At 45.2% G+C, this 24754-nt stretch overlaps 1 protein-coding gene across 1 annotated transcript; it reads right to left on the bottom strand.

Annotated features, from left to right (window-relative positions):
* Positions 1 to 4515: 4515 nt before the first annotated feature.
* On the bottom strand, positions 4516 to 23550 carry ticrr (TopBP1-interacting, checkpoint, and replication regulator; the record flags this gene model as incomplete). Its single annotated transcript, XM_084185557.1, has 22 exons — positions 4516 to 5225; positions 5382 to 5514; positions 5632 to 7927; positions 9627 to 9730; positions 9822 to 9956; positions 10150 to 10208; positions 13535 to 13625; positions 13742 to 13879; positions 14168 to 14243; positions 14419 to 14503; positions 14831 to 15064; positions 15258 to 15340; positions 15451 to 15547; positions 15801 to 15895; positions 18962 to 19107; positions 19658 to 19870; positions 20150 to 20292; positions 20546 to 20690; positions 21392 to 21617; positions 22007 to 22248; positions 22493 to 22775; positions 22873 to 23550. The coding sequence occupies 22 exons, from the start codon at positions 23548 to 23550 to the stop codon at positions 5192 to 5194; spliced, it is 5736 nt and encodes a 1911-aa protein (XP_084041683.1). The 3' UTR covers positions 4516 to 5191.
* Between the last annotated feature and the right edge of the window lie 1204 nt (positions 23551 to 24754).

Consider the following 24754-nt stretch of genomic DNA (forward strand, 5'->3'; position numbering starts at 1 on the left):
CATAAAGGCAATTCCATTGCAGGAGGAATGATTGCATAAAATATGCTTTTGCATTAGAAATTAGCAATCAGCAGTCTTATCATGTGGAATAATAAAACTAATAAAAAAATAGCAGTCTACTACTGAATGATAAAACTGCAATAAATAATAATTGTTAAACATATCATAATATGGTACGGTAGAGTTAACATTCATGGCAAACCAATTATTAAAATATGTAAAGCACTTATACATTGTAAGTTAATAAAACAATTGTGACACACTACAAGATGTTAAATATATGTAGGATAGTCTCACCTTGTTGCAGTACCCAGTTACTGGATGGCACTGCCCATCGATGCCTTTGGCCACCCTGGCAGTCCTGTGAGGCGTGGTGGTTCCTTATCTCCGTTAAGAGTTGATTGTGCCTATCAGAGCACCTGATACACACATGACTAACACCTACCAGTTCACCTGACACACACACACACACACACACATCATGACTAAACGGGGTCTACAGTCTATGAAAACAAGTGCCGACGGAGGTCCGTTTGCGTCGCTCTCTACGTAGCCATGTACATTTGTGCAGCTGAATTTTGGAACGCGACAAACAGACGTCCTTCGGCTCCATTTGCGTAGAGCCTTTCACACTAGCACCCCCCCCACACCCCATATGTACACCTATATCCTTACCTGGAAACCAAAAGTGTTGCATAATGGGTTAATAATTCAGGATAGGATAACTATTAAGTTATTGGAAGTTATTTCATATCTATACTACTGTCTGCCAGGGAGGCATTGAGTTGGAAGATAAAGGGTGATGTACTTTACAGATCTGACCTTTGAACAGGAGAGTTCAGAGTTAGACGATCAGGTATCTTTTATCAAATATACCTGCTGATAAGGCAATAAATAAATAAAAACCTGGACAGGTTTACTGCCCGTCCACTGGGTCCAGTGATGGAAACTTTGAACCAAAACTGTGATAAATAGTAGACCTAACTAGTATATTTTTTGAAAAATTGTAAATAAAATTAAAAAAATAAAAAAATAAAAAGGTACAGAAATTAAAACAGGAAATGACAAAAAGAGGTTTGCACAATGACTTGCATGAGGAGTACGGAAAGTGAATTACTCATTGTAGCTCCCAGAGATGACACCAAGGCTTTAGGGTCTGCCAACATTGAGATTTTGTGTCTGAAAAATCTGGATTGAGCCAATAGTTTTTCAACGGAAGTCATCGGTTGCTGGATGAATGACAACTAAGACGATAGTTTGTCAAAAAACACACAATATGTCCACCTTTGTTAAGTATGCAATTCATCTGAAAAACAGTAGGTGGATAAAAGCAGACAATGACGTAGTCCTATCCCCATGTCATCCGCGTTCCTGCGTCTCAGTGTGGCCGTACCCTTAGCCAAGTAGGCTAGCACAATCTTGAATCGTGTAAACAACCCAGACTTGATACCTGGTCAGTCACATACTGAACATTCAGTGGTCAATGAACATTCGGGGGATTCTAGCGATAAAGAATGTTACTTATATATTTAAATAAACACTAATAACTGTGGTTTTAGTTTTTCAAATTTTATTTCATTCAAATAAAACAATATGTAATAAGATATTTAAAGTTAACTACACTGCTCAAAAAAATAAAGGGAACACTTAAACAACACATCCTAGATCTGAATGAATGAAATAATCTTATTAAATACTTTTTTCTTTACATAGTTGAATGTGCTGACAACAAAATCACACAAAAATTATCAATGGAAATCAAATTGATCTACCCATGGAGGTCTGGATTTGGAGTCACCCTCAAAATTAAAGTGGAAAACCACACTACAGGCTGATCCAACTGATGTAATGTCCTTAAAACAAGTCAAAATGAGGCTCAGTAGTGTGTGTGGCCTCCACGTGCCTGTATGACCTCCCTACAACGCCTGGGCATGCTCCTGATGAGGTGGTCTCCTGAGGGATCTCCTCTCAGACCTGGACTAAAGTATCCGCCAACTCCTGGACAGTCTGTGGTGCAACGTGGCGTTGGTGGATGGAGCGAGACATGATGTCCCAGATGTGCTCAATTGGATTCAGGTCTGGGGAACGGGCGGGCCAGTCCACAGCATCAATGCCTTCCTCTTGCAGGAACTGCTGACACACTCCAGCCACATGAGGTCTAGCATTGTCTTGCATTAGGAGGAACCCAGGGCCAACCGCACCAGCATATGGTCTCACAAGGGGTCTGAGGATCTCATCTCGGTATCTAATGGCAGTCAGGCTACCTCTGGCGAGCACATGGAGGGCTGTGCGGCCCCCCAAAGAAATGCCACCCCACACCATGACTGACCCACCGCCAAACCTGTCATGCTGGAGGATGTTGCAGGCAGCAGAACGTTCTCCACGGCGTCTCCAGACTCTGTCACATGTGCTCAGTGTGAACCTGCTTTCATCTGTGAAGAGCACAGGGCGCCAGTGGCGAATTTTCCAATCTTGGTGTTCTCTGGCAAATGCCAAACGTCCTGCAGGGTGTTGTGCTGTAAGCACAACCCCCACCTGTGGACGTCGGGCCCTCATACCACCCTCATGGAGACTGTTTCTGACCGTTTGAGCAGACACATGCACATTTGTGGCCTGCTGGTGCTCTGGCAGCGCTCCTCCTGCTCCTCCTTGCACAAAGGCGGAGGTAGCGGTCCTGCTGCTGGGTTGTTGCCCTCCTACGGCCTCCTCCACGTCTCCTGGTAGCGCCTCCATGCTCTGGACACTACGCTGACAGACACAGCAAACCTTCTTGCCACAGCTCGCATTGATGTGCCATCCTGGATGAGCTGCACTACCTGAGCCACTTGTGTGGGTTGTAGACTCCGTCTCATGCTACCACTAGAGTGAAAGCACCGCCAGCATTCAAAAGTGACCAAAACATCAGCCAGGAAGCATAGGAACTGAGAAGTGGTCTGTGGTCACCACCTGCAGAACCACTTCTTTATTGGGGGTGTCTTGCCAATTGCCTATAATTTCCACCTGTTGTCTATTCCATTTGCACAACAGCATGTGAAATTTATTGTCAATCAGTGTTGCTTCCTATGTGGACAGTTTGATTTCACAGAAGTGTGATTGACTTGGAGTTACATTGTGTTGTTTAAGTGTTCCCTTTATTTTTTTGAGCAGTGTATTTTATATTGTTTTGTGAAAAGGTATTTAAAATATAACATCTACCACAAACAATTTAGAAAAGTTGATATTTAAAGATGTGGACACCCCTTCAAATTAGTGGATTCGGCTATTTCAGCCACACCCGTTGCTGACAGGTGTATAAAAATCGAGCACACAGCCATGCAATTTCCATAGACAAACATTGGCAGTAGAATGGCCTTACTGAAGAGCACAGTGACTTTCCATGTGGCACCGTCATAAGATGCCACCTTTCCAACAAGTCAGTTCGTCAAATTTCAATCGTGCTAGAGCTGCCCCGGTCAACCGTAATTGCTGTTATTGTGAAGTGGACATGTCTAGGAACAACAACGGCTCAGCCGCGAAGTGGTAGGCCACACAAGCTCACAGAACAGGACCGCCAAGTGCTTGAAGCATGTAGTGCTTAAAAATAGTCTGTCCTCGGTTGCAACACTCACTACCGAGTTCCAAACTGCCTCTGGAAGCAGGAGCTTCATGAAATGGGTTTCCATGGCCGAGCAGCTGCACACAAGCCTAAGATCACCATATGGAATGCCAAACGCTGGCTGGAGTGGTGTAAAGCTCGCCGCCATTGGACCATGGAGCAGTGGAAACACGTTCTCTTGAGTGATGAATCACGCTTCACCATCTGGCAGTCAAACGGACGTATCTGGGTTTGGTGGATGCCAGGAGAATGCTACCTGCCCCAATGCATAATGCCAACTGTAAAGTTGGAGGAGGAATAATGGTCTGGGGCTGTTTTTCATGGTTCGGGCTAGGCCCCTTAGTTCCAGTGAAGTGAAATCTTAACGCTACATCATACAATTACATTCTACACGATTCTGAGCTTACAGCTTTGTGGCAACAGTTTGGGGAAGGCCCTTTCCTGTTTCAGCATGACAATGCCCCCGTGCACAAAATGAGGTCCATACAGAAACGGTTTGTCAAGATTGGTGTGGAAGAACTTGACACAGGCGTGCAAAGAGCCCTGACCTCAACCCCATCGAACACATTTGGGATGAATTAGAACGCAGACTGCGAGCTAGGCCTAATCGCCCAACATCCGTGCCCGACCTCACTAATGCTCTTGTGGCTGAATAGAAGCAAGTCCCCGCAGCAATGTTCCAACATCTAGTGAAAAGCCTTCCCAGAAGAGTTGAGGCTGTTGTAGCAGCAAAGGGGGGACCAACTCCATATTAATTCCAATGATTTTGGAATGAGATGTTCGACGAGCAGGTGTCCACATACTTTTAGCCATGTGTTGTAGTGTATTTTCGGCCCAGTTCTGCATTTAAATTATGGTTAACTTTACTAATCTAGGTATAAAAGTATAAATAAATTGTTTTAAAAACAAACAGTCAAATTAGGAATGTTAATAGCTTTATTTAAAAGAGATTAGCTTTTATTTACAAAATAACTTCAATATATAAACATATGTACATACTAGGCCACTATATCTTCCCTTTTACGAAAAATAAGTTGTGTGACAAAAACAAATAAAAAAACACAAACTAGCCAATAAATAAACATTAAGAACCATAATCTTTTAAAATGTTCATGTTGTGAGACTTGATTGTAATGTAGTTCAATTACGCTTTTGATCCAGAGAAAAAAGTGTTTGTATTTGACTTGACCCTTTGGACTAACAAATATCCCAAGCAAATACTTCAGTCATACATATACCAATCCAAAAGGAAAAGATAACTAGCCATCAACCCAGGGTTGGCGAAAAAGCCAAGTGTCCAATGATGTTCTCTCAGGGTAGGTTGTGGCAGAACATTCATAGGCAGAGCTTTTTTCTGAGGCCTCAAATATGAAATAATCAACATTTGGGCCCCCTGTTTAAAGAATACCTTACAAAACCGCTGGGTTGAAAGAAGTCTGACATGGAGACTGCTGGGCCAGGCCAGTCCAGGCCAGTCCAGGCCAGTCCAGTCCAGGCCAGTCCAGGTCAGTCCAGTACACGTCAGTCTCTTCATGCTGTAGGTCTTTCCTGTAGTTGGCCGTCTGGGGGGGCTGGCTGAAGGGAGAGAGCTCCAACTCAAACGCCATCTTCTTGTGAGAAGGGGCTTAATCTAAAAGACAATCAGATGTACATTTCTTTACACATCATTTAGCCTTTTCTGAACTGAATGGCATATTTTAAAATTCCTAGCTGAGATATTAGGAACAAAACTAAACACTGGTAGTAGAGTAATATAAAACATACATAAGTCTGAGCATAATCTCACCTAGAAAATAAAGGGGTTCTCTTGGTGGCAGAACTTGCCTTCCCCTTGAATAACATGGGCGACTGAGTGAGGGCTAGAATCCCACTGGCAGACACTGGCTTCCTCACCTTAGAGCTGGGGGGCGTCACCAATGCTGAAGGTAATCAATCAAACCAACAAACAAAAATCAACTATTGCGAATCAATAAACAGATGAAAATGTCACCATTAGAGGAATCATATTAATAAATTAAATTAATAAAAAGACTCACAGTGAACAGTTCCAGTGGCCCAGACGGAATCTTCATCTTTTAGAGGCTCGGCACCTTCAGCCTGCTGAACCTGGCCCATCCAGTCCATGTCCTCCAGCTGGTCCAGAGGAGAGCCTGCTCTCTTACCAGGGGAGAGCCTGGTAACCTGGCTGGACCTGGGAGCCAGTGGTGCCATGCTGGCTGGAAGGGCGTCAGTCTCCTCAGTCTCCTTCAGTCTGTAGACTCCCTCCAGCTCTGTCTCGTCCAACATCTCCAGCCCCTCTAGCAGGGGCTCCTCCTTCAAGCCCCGCTGCTTGCCCCCCACCGCCCCAGGCCGAGCCCTCTTCTTTCGGGGCCAGCTGTTGAGGCTCTCTGGGGTGGACCTTCCCATGCTCTGGGGGGACGGGGTCAGGGGGATGAGCTCTGCTGTGCCCAGGGGGGACATGGTCCCTGTGGGGTGGTGCGTAGGGGTGTAGGACTGGCAGATGTACGTCTGGAAGCCCCCTTTCCCCGGCGTGCCCTTGGCGGGAGTGCCGTGGGTGCATAGTGATGGCGAGACGCAACCGGAGTCTCTGTGTTTGGAGCAGAGGCCAAGAGGGCTGTCCGTGTGGGGGTGGTTCATACTGACAGTGGGAGTCTGAGACCCTGCAGCCCCATCCCCGGCATTGAAGGAGTCCATGCGCTTTAACTTGAGCTTGGGCAGCCCCGACGCCTGCATCTCCAGCTCCACTTGGTATGCAAGGGGGTTCGGGCTGACGAGCTCCTTCTTGCGACTTGTGGGGATTCCTGAAGTCCTGGGGGTGGAGAACCGAGATGGTTCAGTGGAGTACCCCCAACGGGCTGCTGCCTCCCTCTGCTGGCGGTCAGGGGTCCGGCGGAAACCATAGCTTCTCCCAGGTGTAGTGGTTTCTGCGGGCATTGGCTGTTTGGCAGAGGCTCCGGTAAACTCGAAGACTTGGTCGCCGGACTTTGAGGGTTTCCTGGAGAAGGATATGTGCATCTTGAGGCCGTCAGTGATTTGGGTCTTGACCACGGTGGCCTCGGAGATGTCGATGCTCTCGTCCTCACTGGTGGTGGCGCTGAACTGGGAAGATTCAAGCTGCTGGGAGCTGGCCTCCATCTCTTCGCCCAAGGCCTGGGAGTTGGACTGGGAAGACTGCTCCCTCTCCTGGAAGTCTGATGGCACATTTCCGCTGGTCACGTTGTCACTGGTTTCCTCACTTGTAAGATCCATGCTGGCTGCTACTACAGTTAAACTCTCATTTGACAGGGATCTCAGGTTCTGCCTGGTTTTAGCTTTCACACCCTGGCCAGAGCCAGTCCTGGTCAAACGTTTAGCTGAAGAGGTGACAACTGTCGTTTTATTCAGTTGGGTTTTGACAGGAGTCTTAGGTGACGTTTTGGACCTTGACAATACGGAGGTCCCTTTCGTTGGTGTAGGCATGCCTTGGTCTGGAGGCATGGAGAGATAGTCTTCAACAGGAGTTCCTCCAGAGGGTGTGTGCATGCGGTGGCCAGGGCTCAGAGATTTCCTGGGGGTTCTGGTGGTGGGAGTGGGTGGGGAGAAGTGGTCAGGAGGTGGTGTGGAACCAGAAGAGTGGCGTTTCTGGGGACCATCAGGGAGGTCCTGCTCATCCTTAACAGGTGTGTTGAACTTTCCCATAACAAGCCGTTTGGAAGACCTCTGATGCGTCATCTCAACGCCACCTGCAGCAGAATTTTCCTGAATCCTGGACAGAGACGCCTGGGGGGAAATTCTGAGCGATCGCTGTACTACTTTTTCTGGAGTCTTAGATATTGCCTGTTTGCTGCTGGGACTCTTGAGCGGACTGCAGAACTTTTCAGGTGTGTTCATCAACAGCTTTGGAGAGCGTCGGGTGGAAAGGCGAGGCGACTCTGGCACCTTGAAGGGTGTGTTAGTCTCCGCGACTCTAGGTTTCCGTGGAGACGGGGACCAGGTGACATGCTTCCTGGGTGTTCTGGAGCAGGGAGGGCTCTGGAGCTGGCGAGCGCCGATGGGAGACAGACACTCCAGTACTGTCTTGACCGGAGTCCTCAGGATGCCCTTCAGAGGGCTCACCTTTTGGGGCGTCTCCAGCACCAGGCTCCTCCTGGCTGGGGATCTGAAGGGGCTGCCCCTCAGGGCCATGCCGCCCTGCCCGTGAGAGGGCCCTGCCATCTGGCTGTCTGTGACCGAGTAACTCTGGACCCTGGAGGACCTGTGGGTCTTAGGTGTTCTGGGGGTCTGAGGGCTTCTGGATGTCCTGCTCCCTCTAGCAGACCTACCAGGCGACTTTGTAGGAGTTTTCTTTGGACTCTGAAAAGGAAAACCAATCAAGTATTTCCAATAAGTATCGTAAATTAATCAGTATTGTTATTCTTTGCTTGGGAGAATTTTTTTTTTTGGTATACAGTGCATTCGGTAAATATTCAGACCCTTTCACCTTTTCCACCTTTAGTTACGTTACAGCCTTATTCTAAAATTGATTTTAAAAATAAATCCTCAATAATCTACACAATACCCGATGACAAAGCAAAAACAGGTTTTTATACATTTTTGCACAAAAATTAAAATAAATATCACATTTACATAAGTATTCAGACCCTTTACTCAGTACTTTGTTGAAGCACCTTTGGCAGCGATTACAGCCTCAAGTCTTCTTGGGTATGACGCTACAAGCTTGGCACACCTGTATTTGGGGAGTTTCTCCCATTCTTCTCTGCAGATCCTCTCAAGCGCTGTCAGGTTGGACGGGGAGCGATGCTGCACAGCTATTTTCAGGTTTCTCCAGAGATGTTCGATCGGGTTCAAGTCCGGGCTCTGGCTGGGCCACTCAAGGATATTCAGAGACTTGTCCCGAAGCCACTCCTACATTGTCTTGGCTGTGTGCTTAGGGTCGTTGTCCTGTTGGAAGGTAAACCTTCACCCCAGTGTGAGGTCCTGAGCGCTCTGGAGCAGGTTTTCATCAAGGATCCCTCTGTACATTGCTCCGTTCATCTTTCCCTCGATCCTGATTAGTTTCCCAGTCCCTGCCGCTGAAAAACATCCCCACAGCATGACGCTGCCACCACCATGCTTCACCGTAGGGATGGTATTGGCCAGGTGACAAGCGGTGCCAGGTTTCCTCCAGACGTGACGCTTGGCATTCAGGCCAAAGAGTTCAATCTTGGTTTCATTAGACCAGAGAATCTTGTTTCTCATGGTCAGAGTCCTTTAGGTGCCTTTTGGCAAACTCCAAGCGGGCTGTCATGTGCATTTTACTGAGGAGTGGCTTCCGTCTGGCCACTATCCCATAAAAGGCCTGATTGGTGGAGTGCTGCAGAGATTGTTGTCCTTCTGGAAGGTTCTCCCATCTCCACAGAGGAACTCTGGAGCTCTATCAGTGACCATCACGTTCTTGGTCACCTCCCCGACCAAGGCCCTTCTGCTACGATTGCTCAGTTTGGCCGCACGGCCACCTCTAGGAAGAGTCTTGGTGGTTCCAAACTTATTCCATTTGATGGAGGCCACTGTGTTCTTGGGGACCTTCAATTTATGGTAACCTTCCCCAGATCTGTGCCTCGACACAATCCTGTCTCGGAGCTCTACGTACAATTCCTTCGACCTCATGGCTTGGTTTTTGCTCTGACATGCACTGTCAACTGTGGGACCTTATATAGACAGGTGTGTGCCTTTCCAAATAATGTCTAATCAATTGAATTTACCACAGGTGGACTCCAATCAAGTTGTAGAAACATCAAGGATGACCAATGGAAACAGGATGCACCTGAGCTCAATTTTGAGTCTCATAGGAAAGGGTCTGAATACTTTTTTTTATTTTTATAAATGTGCAAACGTTTCTAAAAACCTGTCATTATGGGGTATTGTGTGTAGATTGATGAGGATTTATTTAATTTTTAATCCATTTTAGAATAAGGCTGTAACGTAACAAAAGGTGGAAAAAGTGAAGGGGTCTGAATACTTTCCGAATGCACTGCATGACAACTGAAGAGGTTCAACGAGATGGAGTAGTTACCTGGAAGACATCAGAGTTAGACAGCTGCCTCCAGCTGGAACTGGACTGTGTGGCTTCAAACAGAAGACGTACTGGAGACCGTACTGACCGCAGGCTTACCGCACCTACAGCAATTGAATGATCAACTGTCAATGTGTGTCAGCTGAAAGATAACTGTACTGATACACCTGAAATAATGGTGTTTAGTCCACCTACCTATTTTGCTGTTGCTGAGCGGGAGCTGAGAGGAGGAGAGAGCTCTGTCCAGGTTGCGGGAGCGAGGCTGGGAGCTTGAGTAGAAGCTGGAATGTCTCCTGGCAAAATTCTTCAACCTTGGACTCCTCCTCAAGTCTGTTATAAATATCATAACATCATTTTTCATGTCTTTCATATTGTCATTTTAAAACAATTAAAACCACTGACTGTTTATCAACTTATACAATTACATTTTTTATGTGGTTGATATTAAAAACTTTATTAGCATCTCAGAAATGTGCACAGGACATTGTCTGTTTCATATACACTCTTAGCCCCCGTCACTGACCTTCTGGAGGCTTCTCTGGCGACTCCTCAACGATGCACTCCTCCGTCGGGACAGACCTCCTGACAAATCAAACAGTCAGGACATTTCACATTTTGCTTATCCACTATTGTCCCCCATGATGCACTGCTACCAATTCAGTTACAGTAATAACTTCTCCTAAACAAATAAAATGTTAAACTAATATATAATACAACAAGGCTCTCCACAGGCCAATTCTGAGCCACTTGCACTGCCAACAATGAAATACAATTTTTTAATATATGAATGATGACAAATTAATTGGTTAATTAATATTAAAAGGTCCAATGCAGCCGTTTTTTTTCCCTTCTAATCTCAATATCAAATAATTTCTGGGTGACAAATAATTACTTTACTGTTATTGTTTTCAATTAAAATGGTAAAAAATAAACAAATATTGCTTCTAAGCGATTTCTCAAAACACAATTTTACTAGGAGTGGTCTGAGTGGGGAGGGGAAAACTGAAAACTAGCTGTTATTGGCAGAGAGGTTTGGAACTCTTTCTTATTGGTCTATTAACTAATTTACCGATTGGTGATGGCCCCAGGCAGGCCAAAACTCCATCCCACCAAAACAGGCAGTCTTTTCAAACAGCTCATACACTAAAAAGGCATTATAATTTTTATAATTTCCAAGTATTATTCCAACCTCATAGTGTGGAAATATACACTGAACAAAAATATAAATGCAACCTGCAACCATTTTAAAGGTTTTACTGAGTTACAGTTCATATAAGGAAATCATTCAATTTAAATAAACCATTTTTTGTTTTTGTTTTTATATTTAGCAGACGCTCTTATCCAGAGCGACTTACAGGAGCAATTAGGGTTAAGTGCCTTGCTCAAGGGCACAGACAGATTTTTCACCTAGTCGGCTTGGGGATTAGAATCAGGGACCTTTAGGTTACTGGCACAACGCTATTAGCCACTAAGCTACCTGCCGCCCAATTAGGCCCTAATCTATGGAATTCACATGACTGGGAATACAGATATGCATGTGTTGGTCACAGATACCTTTAAAAAAAGGTAGGGGCATGGATCGGAAAACCAGTCAATATCTGGTGTGACCACCATTTTCTTCATGCACCGCGACACAGCTCCTTCGCATAGAGTTGATCAGGCTATTGATTGTGGCCTATGGAATGTTGTCCCACTCCTTTTCAATGGCTGTAAGAAGCTGCTGGATATTGGAGGGAACTGGAACACGCTGTCGTACATGTGGATCCAGAGCATCCCAAACATGCTCAATGGGTGACATGTCTGGTGAGTATGCAGACCATGGAAGAACTGTGACATTTTCAGTTTCCAGGAATTGTGCATCAGATCCTTGCGACATGGGGCTGTGCATTATCATGCTGAAACATGGGGTGATGGCGGCGGATGAATGGCACGACAATGGGCCTCAGGATCTCGTCACGGTATCTCTGTGCATTCAAATTGCCATCGATAAAATGCAATTGTGTTCGCTCTCCGTAGCTTATGCCTGCCCATACCATAACCCAACCACCACCACGGGGAACTCTATTCACAATGTTGACATCAGAAAACCACTCGCCCACACACCCTGTCTGCCATCTGCCTGCCTTTACATGTTGCCTTTATATTTTTGTTCAGTGTGTATATATATATATATATATATACATACACACACACACACACACACAGTGGGGGAAAAAAGTATTTAGTCAGCCACCAATTGTGCAAGTTCTCCAACTTAAAAAGATGAGAGAGGCCTGTAATTTTCATCATAGGTACAAGTCAACTATGACAGACAAAATGAGAAAAAAACAAATCCAGAAAATCACATTGTAGGATTTTTAATGAATTTATTTGCAAATTATGGTGGAAAATAAGTATTTGGTCAATAACAAAAGTTTCTCAATACTTTGTTATATACCCTTTGTTGGCAATGACACAGGTCAAACGTTTTCTGTAAGTCTTCACAAGGTTTTCACACACTGTTGCTGGTATTTTGGCCCATTCCTCCATGCAGATCTCCTCTAGAGCAGTGATGTTTTGGGGCTGTCGCTGGGCAACACGGACTTTCAACTCCCTCCAAAGATTTTCTATGGGGTTGAGATCTGGTGACTGGCTAGGCCACTCCAGGACCTTGAAATGCTTCTTACGAAGCCACTCCTTCGTTGCCCGGGCGGTGTGTTTGGGATCATTGTCATGCTGAAAGACCCAGCCACGTTTCATCTTCAATGCCCTTGCTGATGGGAGGTTTTCACTCAAAATCTCACGATACATGGCCCCATTCATTCTTTCCTTTACACGGATCAGTCGTCCTGGTCCCTTTGCAGAAAAACAGCCCCAAAGCATGATGTTTCCACCCCCATGCTTCACAGTAGGTATGGTGTTCTTTGGATGCAACTCAGCATTCTTTGTCCTCCAAACACGACAAGTTGAGTTTTTACCAAAAAGTTATATTTTGGTTTCATCTGACCATATGACATTCTCCCAATCCTCTTCTGGATCATCCAAATGCACTCTAGCAAACTTCAGACGGGCCTGGACATGTACTGGCTTAAGCAGGGGGACACGTCTGGCACTGCAGGATTTGAGTCCCTGGTGGCGTAGTGTGTTACTGATGGTAGGCTTTGTTGCTTTGGTCCCAGCTCTCTGCAGGTCATTCACTAGGTCTCCCCGTGTGGTTCTGGGATTTTTGCTCACCGTTCTTGTGATCATTTTGACCCCACGGGGTGAGATCTTGCGTGGAGCCCCAGATCGAGGGAGATTATCAGTGGTCTTGTATGTCTTCCATTTCCTAATAATTGCTCCCACAGTTGATTTCTTCAAACCAAGCTGCTTACCTATTGCAGATTCAGTCTTCCCAGCCTGGTGCAGGTCTACAATTTTGTTTCTGGTGTCCTTTGACAGCTCTTTGGTCTTGGCCATAGTGGAGTTTGGAGTGTGACTGAGGTTGTGGACAGGTGTCTTTTATACTGATAACAAGTTCAAACAGGTGCCATTAATACAGGTAACGAGTGGAGGACAGAGGAGCCTCTTAAAGAAGAAGTTACAGGTCTGTGAGAGGCAGAAATCTTGCTTGTTTGTAGGTGACCAAATACTTATTTTCCACCATAATTTGCAAATAAATTCATTAAAAATCCTACAATGTGATTTTCTGGAGAGAAAAAAATCTCAATTTGTCTGTCATAGTTGACGTTTACCTATGATGAAAATTACAGGCCTCTCTCATCTTTTTAAGTGGGAGAACTTGCACAATTGGTGGCTGACTAAATACTTTTTTCCCCCACTGTATGTATATATATATATATATATATATATATATATATATATTTTAGTATATAGTTTATAATCTGGATATATATATATATATATTTTTTTAAACATGTCGGACTCACCTGCCCATCTGTTGCCTGTGCAGCAGGCGGTTGGACACCTGCTTATGAAGGGGCGTCTCCATCACCTTTTTGGTCAGGAGGGAATGCCGATCTGAAAAGGGCAGATTTCCTCTGTAAGTCCCAGTGCTAACAAAACCTTTTTGCTTGTTACTGATGCAATGAGCTCTAGGAATGCTGAAGTATCATGGAATATACTGTCTTTACCACCACCACCACCTGTCGTCTGGGAGCGTTTTCGCTTCAGTCCCTCCACGGCCGAGACAGACCGACTCCTGGGCATCTTGGCCTTCTTGGAAGGGGAAATAGTCTCCTGGTTGAACAAGTTCCTCCGGACCTTTGTGACCTCTGTGGACCAAATAAAGTTGTGTTAATTGAATTGGACAATCACAGCACAAGATGGCTAAGATGTACACTGCCTTCCCTACGGGACACCTACAACACCAGGTGTCGCAGGCAGGCCAAGAAGATCATCAGGGACCTCAGCCACGCCCAGTTCTCCCTGCTTCAATCAATCAGACGCGGGCAGTACAGGAGCATCATGGGAAAAACTGAAAGACTGGCCAATAGCTTCTACCACCCCCCCGAGACAAGGAGTTTGTTGATCTAACAGAGGAGTTGGAGGACATGACTTACCTTGTGCAGCCTGCTTTGGGGGTGGGGGCGGTTCAGCGGCTGTTTTCTCCACAGAAACACAGAGCTTCGGCTTGGCCTGTTCATACGACACAGGGAGATCAACATTTGGGTGATTAGTACGTTCATACTGTACATCCGTCCAGACAGGACTAACACAAGATCAATATTACGAAGACCCAGTGATCGAGGCCCTATTTTATCTGACTTTACAGCTGTTGTAGAATAAAATAACGTATCCCGTCTTAGCTCACCGCTCTGGTGGACTTCCTGGGCATCTCTATCTGTAGACTCTGGGATGCTTCAGTCATGCTGCGATGGCGAGTCAGCCTCCCACTCCTCAAACACAACAGAGGTTAGTTGAAGAGGGCTATATATGAAAGTGTACTAACAACAAGCAGACATTCATCCACTTCAACAAGAAGTACATGTAAAATGGTTTAGCTGTTATCATCTAACGAAGTTCCCATGGTCCTGTGTGGCTCAGTTGGTAAGAGCGTGGCACTGGCAACGCCAAAGTCATGGATTCATTTCCACTGTCCTGTAAGTCGCTTTGGATAAAAGCGTTGGCTAAGTGGCATAGATTATTATTACCATATTACAAAGCAGATAACTTGGAACGGTCACTGTCACTTGGAACGGTCCCTCTGGCCCAAGCTAACTCACCTCCTCTTGCTGGCGGAGCGGTCGCGTAGCTCCTGTAGTCGCTCCCCGCAGTCGGAGGCCATGCTGAGGGCCGTGGAGAGGGGAGGGGAGGAGGAGGAGGGAGAAACGCTGTCCTTGGTCACGGACTCGTCGCTGAAGAAGTCCGAAGGCAGCACGGCTGACAGGGCGGCGGGCAGCTGGGTTCCCAGGCTGTGGTAGACGTCTGCTAGGACCCTCGGGATGGTCGTCAGGAACCTGACAGCCCACAACACCATTTATTGTACTTTATACAGCTCTATTTACACTATAACTTTATACAGTGCTATTTATACTATAACTTTATACAGCTCTATTTACACTATAACTTTATACAGCGCTATTTGCCTCATCTCCTTAATCTGGATTCAACCCCTAATGTTCAGTCCGATTTCACAGAGAGGAAACTCACACGGGGAGGACCTCATCTTGCAGGAACTTGGCCAGGTACACCGGGTCTTTGGTTAGAGAGATGATTCTCAGCATATCAGCCACCTGGGTAGAGGGAAGGAGAAATCAAAGCATGTCAATGACTCCTATTTTGTTTGGATCCAGGTAGTAATGTGTTGGGGTTGTGGAGGTGGCTATGATCAGTCGTTTCCTACCTCCTCCACCATCTGCTCCACATCCGGTGTGTCGGCCTGCTGCTCAGAGGGGAGGAGTCGGCACATCTCGAACCTGAGCACCGCCTGCAGCTGGCACCTGAGAGAGACGTCAGTGTTAGTCATTGGTCGTGTTCAGTAGGGCAAACCGTGGTAAAACATTTTGAACCCGAAAACAATTCGCGTTTCTTATTGGACCAGTCCAGGTAGTCTCCATTTCAGTCGGTTTGGTGCTTAATGAAAACAACCCTCTATTTAAAATCACACATATCAGTGAGGACCATAAGCTGCTGTTCAATATAATAATAGTAGTCTCTGGCTTCAAAATATTATGTTTAACAGTCACTACTTACTCTCGAACTTTGCTGTCGGCGTCAGGAGCGTTGCTGTAAAGCTGGCGGATGGACTTGCTGGACTTGAGCAGGTTCTGTTGGATGAAGAGCCAGACCTGCACCTGTTGAGCAGAGAGAAAGAGTTACTTCATGCATATTCAGACGGAATACGTGAACGTAATGAAGAGGAACCCTTGCATTAGGGTTGGCCGATAGCCACATTTTCATATAATCTAAATTGTTAAATATCACGATAAATCGGTATTCGCGTATATCGCTGATACAGTGGGGAGAACAAGTATTTGATACACTGCCGATTTTGCAGGTTTTCCTACTTACAAAGCATGTAGAGGTCTGTAATTCTTATCATAGGTACACTTCAACTGTGAGAGACAGAATCTAAAACAAAAATCCAGAAAATCACATTGTATGATTTTAAAGTAATTAATTTGCATTTTATTGCATGACATAAGTATTTGATACATCAGAAAAGCAGAACTTAATATTTGTTACAGAAACCTTTGTTTGCAATTACAGAGATCATACGTTGCCTGTAGGTCTTGACCAGGTTTGCACACACTGCAGCAGGGATTTTGGCCCACTCCTCCATACAGACCTTCTCCAGATCCTTCAGGTTTCGGAGCTGTCGCTGGGCAATACGGACTTTCAGCTCCCTCCAAAGATTTTCTATTGGGTTCAGGTCTGGAGACTGGCTAGGCCACTCCAGGACCTTGAGATGCTTCTTATGGAGCCACTCCTTAGCTGCCCTGGCTGTGTGTTTCGGGTCGTTGTCATGCTGGAAGACCCAGCCACGACCCATCTTCAATGCTCTTACTGAGGGAAGGAGGTTGTTGGCCAAGATCTCACGATACATGGCCCCATCCATCCTCCCCTCAATACGGTGCAGTCGTCCTGTCCCCTTTGCAGAAAAGCATCCCCAAAGAATGATGTTTCCACCTCCATGCTTCACAGTTGGGATGGTGTTCTTGGGGTTGTACTCATCCTTCTTCTTCCTCCAAACACGGCGAGTGGAGTTTTGACCAAAAAGCTCTATTTTTGTCTCATCAGACCACATGACCTTCTCCCATTCCTCCTCTGGATCATCCAGATGGTCATTGGCAAACTTCAGACGGGCCTGGACATGCGCTGGCTTGAGCAGGGGGACCTTGCGTGGGCTGCAGGATTTTAATCCATGACGGCGTAGTGTGTTACTAATGGTTTTCTTTGAGACTGTGGTCCCAGCTCTCTTCAGGTCATTGACCAGGTCCTGCCGTGTAGTTCTGGACTGATCCCTCACCTTCCTCATGATCATTGATGCCCCACGAAGTGAGATCTTGCATGGAGCCCCAGACCGAGGGTGATTGACCGTCATCTTGAACTTCTTCCATTTTCTAATAATTGCGCCAACAGTTGTTGCCTTCTCACGAAGCTGCTTGCCTATTGTCCTGTAGCCCATCCCAGCCTTGTGCAGGTCTACAATTTTATCCCTGATGTCCTTACACAGCTCTCTGGTCTTGGCCATTGTGGAGAGGTTGGAGTCTGTTTGATTGAGTGTGTGGACAGGTGTCTTTTATACAGGTAACGAGTTCAAACAGGTGCAGTTAATATAGGTAATGAGTGGAGAACAGGAGGGCTTCTTAAAGAAAAACGAACAGGTCTGTGAGAGCCGGAATTCTTACTGGTTGGTAGGTGATCAAATACTTATGTCTTGCAATAGAATGCAAATTAATTACTTAAGTCATACAATGTGATTTTCTGGATTTTTTTTAGATTCCGTCTCTCACAGTTGAAGTGTACCTATGATTAAAATTACAGACCTCTACATGTTTTGTAAGTAGGAAAACCTGCAAAATCGGCAGTGTATCAAATACTTGTTCTCCCCACTGTATATGATATCCTAATAAATCGCCCAAACCTACCTTGCATTCACATTAGCTTTTTATCTCCTCATGTCAAGTCAGGTATTACTTCACATTAGCTTTTTATCTCATCATGTCAAGTCAGGTATTACTTCACATTAGCTTTTTATCTCATCATGTCAAGTCAGGTATTACTTCACATTAGCTTTTTATCTCATGTCAAGTCAGGTATTACTTCACATTAGCTTTTTATCTCATCATGTCAAGTCAGGTATTACTTCACATTAGCTTTTTATCTCATGTCAAGTCAGGTATTACTTCACATTAGCTTTTTATCTCATCATGTCAAGTCAGGTATTACTTCACATTCGCTTTTTATCTCATGTCAAGTCAGGTATTACTTCACATTAGCTTTTTATCTCATCATGTCAAGTCAGGTATTACTTCACATTCGCTTTTTATCTCATGTCAAGTCAGGTATTACTTCACATTAGCTTTTTATCTCATCATGTCAAGTCAGGTATTACTTCACATTAGCTTTTTATCTCATCATGTCAAGTCAGGTATTACTTCACATTAGCTTTTTATCTCATGTCAAGTCAGGTATTACTTCACATTAGCTTTTTATCTCATCATGTCAAGTCAGGTATTACTTCACATTCGCTTTTTATCTCATGTCAAGTCAGGTATTACTTCACATTAGCTTTTTATCTCATCATGTCAAGTCAGGTATTACTTCACATTAGCTTTTTATATCCTCATGTCAAGTCAGGTATTACTTCACATTAGCTTTTTATCTCCTCATGTCAAGTCAGGTATTACTTCACATTAGCTTTTTATCTCATCATGTCAAGTCAGGTATTACTTCACATTAGCTTTTTATCTCATCATGTCAAGTCAGGTATTACTTCACATTAGCTTTTTATATCCTCATGTCAAGTCAGGTATTACTTCACATTAGCTTTTTATCTCCTCATGTCAAGTCAGGTATTACTTCACATTAGCTTTTTATCTCATCATGTCAAGTCAGGTATTACTTCACATTAGCTTTTTATATCCTCATGTTAAGTCAGGTATTACTTCACATTAGCTTTTTATATCCTCATGTTAAGTCAGGTATTACTTCACATTAGCTTTTTATCTCCTCATGTCAAGTCAGGTATTACTTCACATTAGCTTTTTATCTCATCATGTCAAGTCAGGTATTACTTTAAGGGGAGAAGAGAGAGACCTTAAGGATTTTCAAACAGAACCTGTCCACTAGGTATTTTCTTCTCTGTCTGTCTTACCCCCAGGTCTGTCTTACCCCCAGGTCTGTCTTACCCCCAGGTCTGGGTTGGGCCTCAGGAACATCTTGACAGCAGAGAGGAGGTGTTGGGCCTCAGTGAGGAGGGAGGAGTCTCTCTCAGCCACAGTCTTCTCATAGCCGGCCTTCAGGTGGGACAGCAGCTCGGCCTCGCTCTTGAAGTCTGACAGGAGAGAAGGCAGGGAAGTTTGTGACAGTTATTAAGTGGTGGGATGTTCAGAACATTCATTGAAGATAAACAGAAAGTACAGAGCTGACATGATTCCCTACACTACATAAAACACAAAAGAGCCAACTCCGCTCTATAAAATATACCATTTTATCTAAATGCTCTGTAATCACTCTTGAATGCGGCCATCTTCATTCCATTGTCTACCAATTATGAGAATAGACCTCTATCATCAATCAGTTGAGCATTAAAAGCTGAATCTGAACCATGCTGAGACTATGGGTGAGGCCTTTGGGAGCAGAAGATATATCCCTGTTGTGTTGTTGTTGTGGTGGGGGTCAAACAGACAGGCAGACACTTACGTTGGGCCAGACAGACAGACACTTACGTTGGGTCAGACAGACAGACACTTACGTTGGGTCAGACAGACAGACACTTACGTTGGGTCAGACAGACAGACACGTACGTTGGGTCAGACAGACAGACACTTACGTTGGGTCAGACAGACAGACACTTACGTTGGGTCAGACAGACAGACACTTACGTTGGGCGTTGTGTCCAGTCTTGGCCCTGTCTCCTGAGCGTCTCTTTCCCAGCCTCTCCTGTCCCCTGCAGCCCTCGGCCCCCGGCGCCCCCCCCTCTGTCTCCACAGCCTGGCTTTTCTGGGCCTTGACATTCAGACGGGCCACGTTCAGCATCTGCAGTGAGCGGCTCATCGTCTTCATCTTCTGCCTCACCGGCGTGCGCTGGGCGCCACCTGCAGGCAGGAGGAGAGATGTGGACAGACACTCAGCAGGGGAAGAACAACATGGTAACAAGCATCTCTCCATTGTAGGTTTTGAGCTGCTACACTGATGGCATATCACAGGAGAATCGAAAGCTATGAGATGCTCGCTGATTAGTACAAAATATATTGATACATTTATAAAATACAAACAGAGGTCACTGACTTGAGCAGGGAGGGGGGGAGGGGGGAGGGGGGGTCTTGAGAGCTTTGGGGAAAAAACTTGAGAGCTATGCAGCCCCAGCTCCTTACGTTTCTTCCCCGTCTTGTCGCTGTGGGACTGGGAGGTCATTCTCTGGTAGAGTTCTGACAGGCTGCTGACAAAGTCCTGCTGGGGGTCTGACAGCTCCTCTTCCTGACCCTCGGTTTCGCCCTCTGGCACCGCATGGAGCAGCCTGGACACACACACAGGACATTGACATATAGTGAGTAATAGTTTAAAAGGTCATGATAAAGCAGTTTAGCTGCATCTTTTATATGTGTGTAAGAAAGACACTAACCTCCGGGAAATTGTTAAAGGGCCCTGTATGTATTTACAACTAGGCTACTGTGTTATAATGACCTTGTCTTTAACATCAATAAATTGTGATCGAGTCTTGTTTCAATTACCCATAATTACAGACATAACGTTAAAAGGGCAAATCATACCTCATTGACTCCATTAAGTGGGAGCTGACTCCTGATTGGTCAGCGTGCGGGAACCAGCCCTCCACCAGCCCAGTGGTCAGTGGGCTGGACCAATGGCTGAGCTCCTGCTGTGCCCAGTCAGGAACCTGGGGCTCAGTTCGAGGAGCTGTGGATGAAGGACAGTACTCAGTCTGTTACAATAACACTGCACCAATAAACTAAAAGGGTGAATCATTTTCTGGAGATCTGTAATTGATTTGGTATAAAGGTAAGAAAGTCAGACAATTAAGACCTGGATGAATAGGTGAGACCAATGCCACAGACGCAAGGTGGAGCTATCGCTCAGACTACTAGTAACTACTAGTTGTTAGTCATCTCAGACCTACAGTAACTACTAGTTGCTAGTCATCTCAGACCTACTGTAACTACTAGTTGCTAGTCATCTCAGACTCGTAGTTCTTTAAAATCAGACCCCCTGGATATCAGGTTAGCGTTGCGTCCAGTTCTCGATTGACAGAATTTGTAACCCCATCGCACCTTCTCGAACCCATAGGTGAGACCAATGCCACAGAAGCAAGGTGGAGCTATCGCTCAGACTACTAGTAACTACTAGTTGCTAGTCATCTCAGACCTACTGTAACTACTAGTTACTAGTCATCTCAGACCTACTGTAACTACTAGTTGCTAGTCATCTCAGACCTACTGTAACTACTAGTTACTAGTCATCTCAGACCTACTGTAACTACTAGTTGCTAGTCATCTCAGACCTACTGTAACTACTAGTTGCTAGTAATCTCAGATATGTCAAGGCGGAGTACTAAAGTGCAGAGGAAATAAAAACAGGAATGAAACAGAGCCAATCATAACCTCCATCTCCCTCCATGATGTCATAGAACATTCCCAGGACGCTGCTGACCACCTCGGGCAGGTCTGAGGAGGTGTCTGCCGCTGCTGGGGCGATGACATCCAAGGTCAGGGTGTGGTCGCCGGAGGCGACACTGGGCCGGAGGATGGTGAGCAAAGCCGTGAGGGCTGAGAGGGGAGACAGGAAGGCCGAGCACGGCAAGTCTCCTCCGTCACTCACCTCTGCAAACTGTGGAGACACCAAACTAGTTATTAGGCCAATTTTTACTTTACAGTAAAATAATAATTTCGTATTTTGATACTTATTAGCCTGATCAGTTGGGAGAATATGTTGTCTTATTGGAAGCAGCATCATGGTCATTGTGGTACACAGCATAATGGACATCAGTCAGATGTTGTTTCAGCAGGGCTGGTGGGTTTAGATGAAACCCTCTCGTTTCGAATTGAACACAATAGCTATTTTACAGCATACTGACACAACTAAACCAGGAAGACAACAGTAGCGAGCTATAACAGTACGTCCATGTCCTACACATTGTTGCCATATTGGTTGGTTTCATTCCCATTTGGAAAGTGTCAACAGAATCTTGCAACACCGGCGCTACAGTGCAGCTTTACCATGTGAAGAGCCTGGGCAGAGAGTTCCCTCAGTAGCTGTTGGAAGGCAGCTTCACCCTGGTCTGTGTGGTTGTTGTTGGGACACTGCAGCACCCAGGACTCCGAGGAGGATGCCTCTGTGAGGGAGTGAGCGTCCCAGCCCTGAAGGACCCCTTTCAGACACACCTCCACGGGGGCTGGGGGGAGCCTCTGTCTGAGGGCCACCGGCTCCAACATCACACCGCAGCTCTGTGGAGCATCACCTGAGTACATGACAGACAGCACACAGGGGAAATACAGCATGTCGATGTGAAACCAGATGGTTGTACTCATATCAATGATGAATACTTTTCACTACTACAAGCTTTACAAGTGTGGCCTTTTATTGTGACTTGGTGAAAATGTGTAGTGTGTAACCAAGGCATAACAGCTTTGTTATGTCATGAGATTGATCCAGTGACAGAGGGAGATTTTCCAAATGACAGATCCCTTCCATGCATCACAAACCTTGCCCCCATCTCAGGACTCCCTCCAGGACAGGAAAAGCTAGGCGGTACAGTCGTTCTGAGGACAACAGGTATCCCATGCTGGAGTCGAGTGGAAAGGCCTCCCTCCCCAAAATGGCATCTGGAGGGGAGCCGATTCCAGAGTCCAGCGGGGACTGAACACTGGGGGGCTTGTGAGGACAGCACAGGTTTAGCAGGGCGTCCATGGGGACCACTCTACCACCCAGCTCCCTCAACACCTCAGAAAGCCTCTCTGAGCCCCAGTGCTCCTCACTTCTCATAACCTGGAATGAGAAATAAGACAGGTCAGCAAGTCTTAACAGATTCACAATGAACATTTGTGGAGTGTCCAGTTATTTGAAAGTAACTGTTACTATTTACCTGGACATATGAAGTGCTGTCCACCCAGTGAAGGACAACTTGACGTTGGACCAACATTTCATGGATTCCCTTGGGTAGGATACTTTCGGAAACATTTGTGTGACTGGCACCGGCAGGGATTCCAGTGAGGGACACATATTCTCCTAAATCTGCCCTGGAGTGAGGACAGCTTGACAAGAGGAATAACACATTTCTCCCCGAGCTTGACAATTCATCCTCTGGTGGAGGAGGGCCTCCTTTACCAGCTCGACCTCTCCTGGGTCTCAATGCCAATTTGGTGGGAGAGGTGATATCTGGTCTGTCCCATTGGAAGTCCAACAGAGCTTCTTTCAATGCGTTCTGTATGGAAGCAGCAGGGCTGGTGGGTTGATTCCTTGGCTGAGCCGAGATTGTCTTCTCTCTTGCATCGAACTTTAATTGAAACTCCACCTCGAAGTCTTCAAATGTTTTGTCTCGTAGTTCTTTAAAATCAGACCCCCTGGATATCAGGTTAGCGTTGCGTCCAGTTCTCGATTGACAGAATTTGTAACCCCATCGCACCTTCTCGAACCCATACTTATATCCGAAATGAAGCAGAATTCGGAGAATGCCCTGCTTCAGTGGATGGTTTTTGACATTGACGTGTCCTGATGGCCGATAATCCACATCAATGACAAAAACTAAGTTATGCAAAGCCATAGCTGGAACCGGACACTTGCTCCATGTACACCAAGTAGATAGTTGCCACGAAGTTCGCTAATTTCTCAGCTGGTTGAACATGAACTGGCTAATGCTAACTTCAGATACAACATTTGCTAACGTTAGCTAGCTTGCTAGCGAGCTACGTTACTTGGCTCAAGCTAGCGAAACAATCTTTGTTTACGCAGTTTTTTAAATATTTGTTTTACCATAAATCGGTTTGGGAATGACCAGACGCCAACGCCAATCGAGTTGCGACTTGTAGAATAGCTAATTATTTAGATCCCCAAATTGTCACACGTTTGTTGTTTTTTATAATATTAAAACGTATCTACCATTATAGTTTTAAAGATTCGCCATTTTACTGCTCCTTCTTTCCTCAAACTCTTCGCGCCCCTGACTCGAAGTCCCTCCCCCTTTGCGGTGATTGGTAACATTGCACTCGATCCGTTTTCTCATTCGCCCAATGTGAGTAGAATACTTGTCGATGATTTGCCACCACTGTCACAGTAATCTCCGATTGGATAACTATAACATCAATAATCTCTGTAAAATCTAAATACCCTATGAAAGTTCCATACTGCTTTTGAATGGGCTTCACGCTAATATCAAGTTCATGAAAATGAATTCATGAAAATGTCACTTAAGATATATTTAAAATTATATTCGTGGATTAATTTACCTTTACCCAATGCCTTTTATGAAGGTTTTCGATTCGACATATTCACAGAGGGAATACGTCATTTAGTTGTGGCGTCTGCTGTAAAATATTCTCTCAGAATGTTGGCCTACTGAAGCATATAATGTAAACTCCACAAAATAAGAAAACAGGTGTATGGAACGAAGAAAGAAAATTAGAGCAAAGAAATCTTCTGTCAGAAAATGGGAATAAAAAAAGGCAGATGTGGACATATCATTCACTGTATCATTTCATGCTGTGGGTTTCAGATATGGAAGTGTCATGAATTTTCGTTAAGGTCCTATGTAAATAAAGTGTGACTTTATTGATGATGTAGGCCTAATGAGCGAACAGTACAGATTATATAACAAGGTCACCAACCTGGTCTCAGCATTTAGTATTATTCTGTACGTATATCCGAGACATTCCATTTAGTATGATATGTTACATTTCGTATGGTATGTATTATTTGTGGATGTCCATCATCCATGTCGTATGATATGTTACGAATTACTATTCATATAT

Source organism: Coregonus lavaretus, assembly GCF_964263955.1.
Source record: "Coregonus lavaretus genome assembly, chromosome: 21".
Taxonomy (NCBI): Eukaryota; Metazoa; Chordata; class Actinopteri; order Salmoniformes; family Salmonidae; genus Coregonus; species Coregonus lavaretus.